Raw genomic sequence first — 10817 nt, forward strand, 5'->3', positions numbered from 1 at the left:
ACACACACACACACACACACACACACACACACACACACACACACACACACCAGCCACTTTGCCAGATCTGGCCTAGAAGGTCCAAGTTCTATATTCACAGCCCTCTTTTTGAGGCAAGGTCTCACTGTGTAACCTAACCCAAGCTGACATGGAACTTGCCACCTTCTTTCCTCAGAATCCCAAGTAACTAAGATTTACAAGCCTGCATGTATCTCCAGGGCATGCCCAAGCATTCCACTTTACTGAATTTTGTTTGTCCTTCAAGAAGCCAAAAGCAACTTGCTTTCTCTCCCAAATCCTTCTGGGACTAAACCACAAGTGCATGATCAGTTTTTCAAAAACTTACTGGCAAATGAAAGATCCTCCTCCCCCTCCTAAAGTTCCCTAAGAGTCAGTGAATGGGTTCAATGGGTAAATGTCCGTGCCACTGACAACCCAAGTTTAATGATGTTTATGAAAACTAACTCCCAACAGCTGTGTCCTTTTACTTCTGCATACAAATGTAACACATATTAAATAAGTAAATATAACTTTAAAAAGTTTCTTTCTTCCTCCTTTCTTTCCCCTACCATCTTGCACCATACCCCTCCTGACTCTTGCCATATCTTCTCACAAGACTTTCAGAATGAAGTGATTCCTGGCCAAAAAAAAAACAAAAGCAAAATCATCCTATTCCTCAACAGAGTCTGATGAAAACTGGTCAAAAAATCAGGTACAACTCCAAGAAGACCACTGGGTCTGTAAGGATCCACTCAATGGCGAGACCTAGGGTTTGCTCTGAGTCATGGCCATTGATCAATCCTACTAGATGGAGTTCAACGATTTTTTAACCTGAAAGACTTGGTCATGTTTAATTTGGAGGTGTCGTTTAGTAAGAAAACAGAGAACATCTCAAAAAATATATACTGGCTCCAGGCCGGGCATAGTAGTGACCTGAAGTCCAACACCTAGGAAACAGAAAAACTTTTAGTTCAAGGCCATCTTGGACTATATAAGGAGACACCCTTAGAAAAGGAAGCAAGTAAGCAAATAATTATGTTCCCAAGGATCCTTTTGTTAAGAGTTTTACCTCAACTCTGACCTTCCTGTGCTCACTTAAAAAACTACCATGAAGCACCATTCTTCACAGGCTGTGAATGAGTCATTTTTAGTTAATCAAGTGCTTGATTACATAAAACACATGAGAGCACTGCCCACTTGAGGATCCCTCCAAAAGTTTTCTCTGTTAGTTATAAACAAACATTTAAATTTTAAATATTTCAACAGAACTGTGAACAATCTGACCTAAAATTTCCCTTTAACTTTACTAGTTCTATTTAAGTTAGCCAAATATTCTTAACGCTGTATGTCTGTTCTATAATGGCCACAGTCTGAAAAGGTGAGAGGATGTGAAAGTAAAATATTATATCCATCCTCCTTACAACAAATAGGGTGTTGCCAAACTACCCAGACGCTTAGTAGAATCCACACACACTGACAACCCAGGAACTGCATAAACTATTCAGACAAAATCAATGCTCCTAAACAAAGAAAACTTAGAACATTTGTTATTTTATTCTGTTTTGAAACAGGTTCTCACTACATACCCTAGGCTGGCCTTGAAATCAGTGTTCTCCTCCCTCAATCTCCTGCATACTTCATACTTAGATTACAGACATTTGCCACCATTTTCAAATAATCAAACTAAAAATTATTTTGGAATCCAATCATCTTTTTCCCCCTCTATTTGGTTTTTTTTTTTTTTTTCAAGACAAGGGGTTTCTCTGTGTAGGCTCAGCTGTCCTGGAAATCACTCTGTAGACCAAGCCTTAAACAGAGGCCTCTGCATCCTGAGAGTTAGGATAAAAGGCATACACTACTACCATCCAGCTCAACCCATGTCTTTAAGAAATTAGCACTAAAAGAAAACTAACTGCTAGCTTTAATCTTAGAGGGATCTATCCTATCAGCATGCACCAATCAATACCAAAGGTATAGCACATTCATTCATGTCAGTAAGCATATGGTTCAGGTTAGGGACCCAGCATCTAGAAAAATGTTCCAATTTTTTTTCTTACCTTTCAAACAAAAACTACAGAGGCAAAAAGGATAAGCCATGGTATCAAAATAACAGATTACTCTACAATGTAAAAAGAACTAGGTGTTGGCAGGTTCATGCCTTTAATGCACTCAGGAAGGTAGATAGATCTCTGAGTTGCAGGCCAGCCTGATCTACAGAGAGACTCTGTCTCAAAAAAAATAAAATAAAGCAAAGCATTAAGCTATTATTAATACCTACAAATGTGAACTCAAAGGAGCCATTTCATAAGAATATAGCAATCAAGTATGCAGTTACCAGGGACTGGAGTGGGAAGATATAGTCTATGTTAATAGCATGTGTATCAAAACAAAACTGCACATTTCTAAAAGGTGATTTTTATTGTATGTAAAGTATAAAGGATTTAAACTTGTTAAAATTTTAAGATTTCTAAATTTTATTTCTATATAAAATGAAGTTATTCCAAAAAAGAATGCTCAAGACCCTCAAGCACTAATAGATGCTAAAAATCAATTTATTCAGTAGTCAAAACTTATGATACTTGAGCTAGAGTTGTGACTCAGCAGCCATCTGACTACCTAGCATTTTTGAGGCCCCTGGATTCCATCCCCAATGCCCTTCCCAAAGTTTAAAAAAAAATCCAGCTTTCAGATAATCAAAGCTGATCAGTAATTATTTAAACTGTGTTTCTAGCAGGGCATGGTAGTATACACCTGTAATCTAAGCACTAGGAAGACTGAGGCAAGAGATCCAGAAGTTTGATGCCAGCCTATGCTACAAAGTTAGACCCTGCCTCACAAAAGCAAAAAAATCAAAAAGTTGTTTCCATTTCTTCAATAAGACTGGACTGAGTTTCTCATTCTCTAAATTAACATTTTCAGTTAACATCTCAAAATTATTGTTCCTTCAAACTACTAAATGTACTCTAGAACTCTAATAGAATGCTGACATCAAGAACATGGCACGCAAGGAGATACTCCATAACCTTTCAGTCTAAATTGTTATTTCCTGAACTGCACGAAATCCTATTTGCATTAATGGTCTGTTTGTTTTTAATGTCTGAAAGCCTTCACTTAGCAGCATGTGTACTAACAATCAAACGCCAAATTATTTTATCACAAGAAAAATCCCAAAGCTTTAATGCACAAAACCAAACCTATTGTTACCAACAGTACAATGCCAAGCAAGACCTTATTTATGCCTATCCGCACCTTCAGTCATAAGATTCAAAAATGAACTCAAAAAAAGCACCACCAAAAACAAAGCCATCCATGCAAAGCCAACAATTTACAACTAATTACAAATTACAAAGTAGTTTTGAAAGAAAAGACCTGATGACAAGACCTGAGAGACAAGCCAACATTCGTGATTCCAATCCAATCACCAGAGTTCAAAGAACTACAATGTTTTCACAATACCATGCTCCAAGTGGCCAGATTCAAGAATCTGTAGAGGATGGGTAATCTCATACCTCTGTGGTACAAAAAAAACACTTCTTCCCTTGAAGCCTTTTCCAACCGAGGATCACAAGACTTCACTGCAGAGCTTCTTAATCTCAGCACTTTGCAGACTAGGTTAAATCCTTGCCAAAGGGTAGGAGCTAGGGGATGTCTCAGGCACTGCAGAGTAACCAGCAGCCCCCTCTCAAGATTGACAACAAAGTGTCACTGTCCTATGCCCTCGAGGGAGGAATAAGAGTGTCAAAAATCGCCTCTGGATATCTAGCTACAACACCACAGGTATTCTCAAGTTTCAAGTCATTCAAGGTTAGCAGAAGCTGAACTTGAGAGCAGAAAACACATTCAGAACAACGGCTGTCAACCCGAACATGGCCTGCCCTTCCTCCCTTCCCCCCGCTACCCTAGCAATACAGCAAGGTTATCTTTACCTTTATAGAGATTGGTGACAGCGGTGGCTGCGTTTTGGAAGGGGACCCAGAGAGAAAGTCCTGGCTGCTGACACACTCGGTCTGGAAACAAAAAGGAAGGAAAAAAAAAAAAAAAACAATAGCGAGGGAAAAAGACACACACAAGGACATAGAGAAAGAAGAGAATGTTATTTGGGCGTCACTCACTCCGGAACGGCCATATTAGGTTTCGCCATTTTGTTCAGGGTTTGGGGATCCCAAAGGGAGCGTGAGATCGGAGTTATTGGGTCGAGGAAGGGGAACCTGACAACAGCGCAGCCCGAACTGAGAACGCCGCCTGCCAGGCTCAGGGAGGCGCCCCTAGCAGTCTCCGCCCCGAGGCCGGCTCGGGGCACAATAGGGACGCCCCACCGCCTCCTTCGCCATTTTGTGACAGGGACTCCTCCCCTATCCCCACGATCCGGCCGGGGACACCCGGACCGGTATGTGGGATCCTTGGTAGGTATTCCAAATCGGGGGTCTCCCTATCCTTCACCGAAGTTCCCCCTCCCAGGGCAGCTCCTCCGTCGGCGTCGTGCGGGTCAGATGGCAGGGGTCCGCGGCGCGGGCCGCCCCCTCCCAGCCGTCGGGCTATCCCCGCAGGGTGCGGAGAGCGGCCAGGTCCCGGGAACCGACCCGGGAACCCGGTGGAAAGGCAGCTCCGCAGGCCGGGGCGGCGCCAAGATGGCGGCGCGGCCTCACCTTTGTAGAGCTGAGCCACGGCCGTGGCCGAGTTCTGGAAGAGATGCCACAGCTTCTGCTGCTTGTGCTCGGGCTGCGCGGCGGCCGCCGCCTCCTCCTGCAGCTCGGGGGACAGCTGCTCGTCCTGCTCCGCCTCGGCCAGGCACTGCCGCTCCCACTTGGAGAACCAGTGCTCGGGCCCGTGCTCCTGGATCTCCGCCTCGCCCTCCTCCTTCCGCTCCTCCATCCTCCGCGGCCTCCCGCGGCCTGGCCGCCGCCGCCGCGTCCTCCTTAAGCGGGGCCCCCGCGGGAACGTCGTCGTCGACAGGCCCAGGGACGAGGGGCCCGGCGGCCGGCCCAGGCCTCTGTACAAGCCCGCGGAGCCCGCACCCACCCCGCACAGCCCGAGGCCTCTGCCCACCGACCCCGCTCAAAGGCGCCGCACCCTGCCCTGGTCTCGCCCTCACCCCTTTACCACCCGCCCACGGCCCCGCGGCCTCGCTCCGACCGCCGCCGCTCTCCGACCGGCGTTCCCCGCCCGGCTTGCGCCGCCGAGCCCACCCCGAAGACTGAAGAACGTCGTCTACGGCGGCGGCGTCGACGCCTCTGCGGCGGCCGGGCCCCGCCCTCCCCCGCCCACATGCTGACTGGAAAGCGCCGCCCACTTGGCCAGCGGCGCCCCCGGGAGGAGGCGGTTGGGGCGCGCCCACCGTCGGCTTTCCCCATTGGCCCGCCGCAACGGGTTCCGCGTGCCGGCCCCTGAACGCAGCGTTCTGATTGGCTTACCCGCCTGTCGACCTGATGTCATCAGTGGGCGGGGGCTGGAGTAAATGTCAGGGAACATGAAGACTGTAGAGCAGGGAGGAGTTGACAGTGCGACCAACCAAATCAGAAAAAGAAATATATGTACACCGGAGCCAAGGGACTGCGCTTGCGCGGTAGTTGCTTCGCTCCCGCACCCGGGTCTAAGAGTCACGTGACTCCGCCGGGTGACCGCACCCCGCGGGGGCCTTTCCGGGGCTTGCAAGTGCATGGTCACGCAGTGTTTATGTGCTGACTCTTCGAGTTCATGAGAAGTGCAGTCTACATCTGTTTACAAAGCTCTTTCTATGTTTTTATGCCAGAGTTCCCAACCTTAGTGGGGCAAGTAAAGCATGTGAGTCCAAAGGAAAGTTCTCCCGAGGTGTGAGTGCCCCAGGGACGCCCACCGAGGTTTCCGGGAGACCGGGGCCGCCTGGCGGACAGTGGGTCCTAAACTAGTAGCGGCCCGGCACCTGTCCCATGCACGCTCCCGGGACACGTGCGACCGCCGCGTCCCGCCCACGCCCACGCCCCCCATGTGCAATTGCTGGCATTTGGGCGCCTGCGCTGCTCTCTCCGAGTGATCAGTGCCAGAAAGGAGGTCTGGGAGCCTGGGAAGAAGGGAGCAGCACGATGACAGGACCTCGCAACCTCTGAGCTGACAGCTTATGTATGCCGTCTTGCACTGAATGGAAGTCCTGAAGGATCTGACCCTGCCTGCTCTGGCTTCTCCGGACTTCACCCTGACCTATCTTGTCCCCTGACAGCCTAGTCTGAAAAGTTTGTCTGAAAGCTCATATTCCTTTTTCCTTAGGACTGGGCTCAAAGCCAGGTGTGGTGGCGCTCTTTGTTTTGCTTTGTTTCTTGAAATAGCCTTTTTTTTTTACTAGTTTTTTTTTGTTTTGTTTTGTTTTGTTTTTAGTTTTGGGGCTCGCTGTGTATACCAGGATTGCCTTGAAATCATAGAGATCCTCCTGCCTCTACCTCCTGGGCGCTGGGATTAAAGGTCTTTGCCACACCTTGTGAGGCGTTTTTGTTTTATATATAATTTATTTTTATTTTATTTATTTTGCTTATTTTTATTTTTACATTGTTAGATGATAATATATAACATTGCATTTTTTTGTTGTTGTTTTTCCAGACAGGGTTTCTCTGTGTAGCCCTGGCTGTCCTGGAACTCACTCTGTAGACCAGGCTGGCCTCGAACTCAGAAATCCGCCGGCCTCTGCCTCCCAAGTGCTGGGATTAAAGGCGTGAGCCACCACCGCCCGGCCTTTTTTTTTTTTTTTTTTTTTTTAAAGTTTTTTTTTTTTTGTATGTTAATACAATGTCCTTGTCTTCGGACACACCAGAAGAGGGCATCAGATCCCATTACAGATGGTTGTGAGCCACCATGTGGTTGCTGGGAATTGAACTCAGGACCTCTGGAAGAGCAGACTGTGCCCTTAACCACAGAGCCATCTCTCTAGCCCCCAAAAACCAGCTTATAAGAGGCAATCTGTGCTTCAGTCTGGCATGGTGGAAAACATTTGAGAATCGTCACAAATTGAGTTTGGTGTAAACCAGGGCTTCATAGGCAGACTAATCTCAAAAACAAACAAACAACAACAACAACAAAAATCCTATACAAAAGTCACAGGGCCTAAAATCAAATATGGGAAGAACACAAAAAAGTCCCTGGGATTAGAGAACACTCAAGAGATAGGAGTTTCTCTGCCTTGGGGGTGAGGCATAGATAAATTCCTACTGAATAGGGGAAGACAGAATAAAAATGTAAGCTGTTCTTTTTGCCTATCTCAGCTATGTCCTCCCAATCCTGTTCCCAAGAAACAACATGTAACGGTTGAGAACTGAATCTGGGTTAGCGTGGGAGGGGCTGGTGCACACCTGGAATGCCATTGGAATGCCAACACTCAGGAGCTTGAAATTTGAGGATAACTGAATTTTAGGCCAGCCCTAAGCTACTGGAGCACAGAGCAATTTCCAAGCCAGCCTAGGGAGTGAGTCTCTGATTCAACTGAACCCAGGGTAAAGGTGTTTGCATGAAAGCCTGCTGATCTGAGTTCAATCCCCTGAACCCATATAGGGGTGGAAAGAGAGACCAACTCCACAAAGTTACCCTCTGACCTCTCCACACACTATGGCATGCATACATACACACATGCAAAAAATAATAATATATGAAATATATTGAAAAGAATAAGGGGCGGGTGTTTAGGTTTTACTTGAGTTTTGAAACAGGATCTCACTCCATACACAGGCAGATGCTTTCATGCTTGGTGAGGTGATTGATTATTTTATGTGTTACTATTGTTCAAACCTTTTGCTTTTTTTTGTTGTTTTGTTGGGTTTTTTGTTTTTTTTTTGGGTTTTTTTTTTTTTTTTTTTGGTTTTTTTCAAGTCAGGGTTTCTCTGTGTAGCCCTGGCTGTCCTGGAACTCACTCTGTAGACCAGGCCAGCCTCGAACTCAGAAATCCGCCTGCCTCTGCCCCCCAAGTGCTGGGATTAAAGGCGTGTGCCACCACCTCCCGGCCCTTTTGCTTTTTCCATAATTCAGACATCAATCATGTCCGGATGCAAAGGGCTCTTAAAATACTGCAGAGTAGCACAGATCTCCATGCTTAGCTCCAGAGTACTCAGATCGCAAGCATACCTCCCTAAAACCAGTGCGTGCCAGGCAAGCACTCTACCAACTGAAAAGCATTTCCACCCCTCCCCATTTTTAGTTATTAGTATGTACCTGTGGGCAAGATGTATGTGTAGGCACACATGCCAGGCCACACATGTAGAAATCAGAGGCCTTTTGTCATGTCAACTTCACATGCATTCTGGAACTCAAATTAAGTAAGCAAGCTTGCATAGCAAATACCTTTTCTTACTGAGCCAGCTCCCGAGCCTCAACCCCCTTTTGAGAAAGGGTCTTGCTATGCAGCCAAGGATGGCCCCCAACTGGAGCTCCTGATTCTTGGGTCTCCCCAATCGTGAGATTACAGGCATTACAATGAGCCAAGGGGAGAGAAGAGGAATGTCTAATAACCCAGACATCAGCAAGAATGGTTTTGGGGGGTTAATTAGGTTGGGTTTGGTTTTCTAAGACAGAGCCTCTGTGTCATTCAAGCTAGCCCAAAATTCGTAACAAGTGTCCTGCCTTAATCTCTTGAGTACCGGGGTTACAGGTATATGATCCACACCCAGTTTGCAAACATTCAGATAAGAGGGGTGCTGTCTTACTAGGGTTACTATTGCTATAAAGAAAAACTAAAAGCAACTTGGAAAGAACATATTTATCCTGCTTATGCTTCCACATCACTGTTCATCATCAAAAGTCAGGACAGGAACTCAAACAGGGCAAGAACCTGGAGACAGGAGCTGATGCAGATGCTCACCTGGAGCAATGCTGCTTGCTCACCTGGCTTTCTAGACCCACCCCCCTCAGGCCAAAGGGCCCAGAGATGGCTCCACCCACAATGGGCTTGGCCTTCCCCCATCAATCATTAATTAAAAAAATGCACCCCAGGCTTGCCTACAGCCTGATCTTATGGAAGCATTTTCTCAATTGCATCGAGATGACACAGGCAGGGCAGGTGCTTTGTTTCATTGACTGTATTAGCTGCTCAAGTTCAGTACCAAGGTAGCCAAACAAAATTCCAAGAATTATACACATTCATTCCTGCTAGAGTGCACTAGATCACAATATTAAACTAGCTGGCCTTGAACTGAGAGATCTGCCCAAAGGCTGGGATTAAAGGCATGCCAGCACACCTAGTTCCTGTTGAGGTCTCAAGGAATGAGGCCATATTTGTCTCCCTTGTAATTTAGATTCAATAATAAGCTTTGACCCTGACCTTTTCTTGTGGAGACTTCTATTTTCAGCTGTAGATCCAAGGAGGAATGTGATATTACACAAATACTTAATCTCTAATGAACATGAGAAGACACCCATCTGCTTTATTACCAGAACTTGCAACCAGCAGGAGCAGGCCTTTATTTTCATCTCTCAAACCTGTGGGGTTTTTTTCCCCCTTCAGGAACGCACCCTGACACCCTAACTATTTTGGTTTAGTTTCTTTCCTTCTTCTCCAGCTCCAACCCAACCCCATTCCCCAACCAAAAAAGTTTCTCTGTGTGGCCCTGGCTGTTCTGGAACTCGAGACCAGGCTGGCTTTGAACTTAGGGATCCACTTGCCTCTGTCTCCCAAGCACTGGGATTAAAGACTTGCACCACCACCCCTGGCTCTTTCCTTTTTAAATTTGCATTTATTTGTGCTTGTGGGCATGCCCACAAATGTGCCTCTGGTATCAAACTTAAACTGTCAGCAAGTACCTTTACCCTCCAAAGCATCAGACTAGAGTTTCTGAATCCTGATGCTGTCATAGAGTCAAAATGATATTCTTTGTGGTTTTGTTTCGTTATTTTGAGACAGGTTTCTCTGTGCAGCCCTGGCTGTCCCAGAACTTGGTCTGTAGTCCAAGCTGGCCTTGAACTCAAGAGATCTGCTTGCCTTTGACTCCCAAATGCTAGGATTAAAGGCCTGTGCCACCACTGCCCAGCCATTTTTTTTTATAAATGTTCTCTGTGTTGGTGTTTTTCCCAGCATGTATGTCTGTGTGAGGGTGTCAGATCCCCGGGAACCAAAGCTACAGACAGCTGTGAGCACTGTGGGAGTGCTGAGAGTGGAAGGCAGGTCTGGAAGAGCAGCCTGTGCTTCTAACTACTGTGCCTTCTCTCCAACCCCCAGAGTCAAGCTGATAGTCTATGGCTAATTGGTCTCTACATAGGTCTTCTTATCAATGACAATTGGAACAGAGGGATTTGAAAACATCAGTGAAAGACCTTTGTGAGAGACTAAAGACATGACTCAACAGTCAAGTACACTTGCTCTCAAAGAGGACCCAGGTTCAATTCCCAGCACCCACATGCCTGCAAACAGCATTCCATAATGCCAGCTCCAGGGTATCCAAAGCCCTCTTCTGACTTCGACAGATACCAGGCATGTTTTCTGTGTGCACACATTAATGCAAATAAGACAGACATACATATAAAAGTGAAATAAACCTAAAAACAAATTTTAAAATACTAAAAAATGATTTGGAGGAAACGTGAACTGTAGAGCAAATCTGTGATCTCTATAATCCTAGCACATGGTGTTTGTGTGCACGTGTAAAACTACAAGTATCTAGACTCAGAGACTGGTGTAATAATCCACATTTATAATCTCAGTACACAGGAGACTGAGGCAGAGAGTTACTAGTTTGAAGCCACATAGATAAGAGACCAGCTGCCGGGCCTTTAATCCCAGTATTTGGGAGGCAGAGGCAGGTGGATTTCTGAGTTCGAGGCCAGGCTGGTCTACAGAGTGAGCTACACAGAGAAACTCTGGAGAGAGAGAG

The 10817-nt window shown here is 46.3% G+C and overlaps 1 protein-coding gene across 1 annotated transcript in view; it reads right to left on the bottom strand.

The window, feature by feature from the left end:
- Positions 1-5232, bottom strand: part of CUNH16orf72 (chromosome unknown C16orf72 homolog) — a 29051-nt gene extending 23819 nt beyond the window's left edge. Inside the window, exons 1-2 of the mRNA XM_028778315.1 lie at positions 4647-5232; positions 3927-4007 (exon numbers count right to left, since the gene is read on the bottom strand). Coding sequence (XP_028634148.1) covers positions 3927-4007; positions 4647-4872 — 307 coding nt within the window. The 5' untranslated portion in view covers positions 4873-5232. The remainder of the gene's footprint in view (positions 1-3926; positions 4008-4646) is intronic.
- Positions 5233-10817: the final 5585 nt, after the last annotated feature.

This window comes from Grammomys surdaster, unplaced genomic scaffold (assembly GCF_004785775.1).
Source record: "Grammomys surdaster isolate TR1022 unplaced genomic scaffold, NIH_TR_1.0 334, whole genome shotgun sequence".
Lineage (NCBI taxonomy): Eukaryota > Metazoa > Chordata > Mammalia > Rodentia > Muridae > Grammomys > Grammomys surdaster.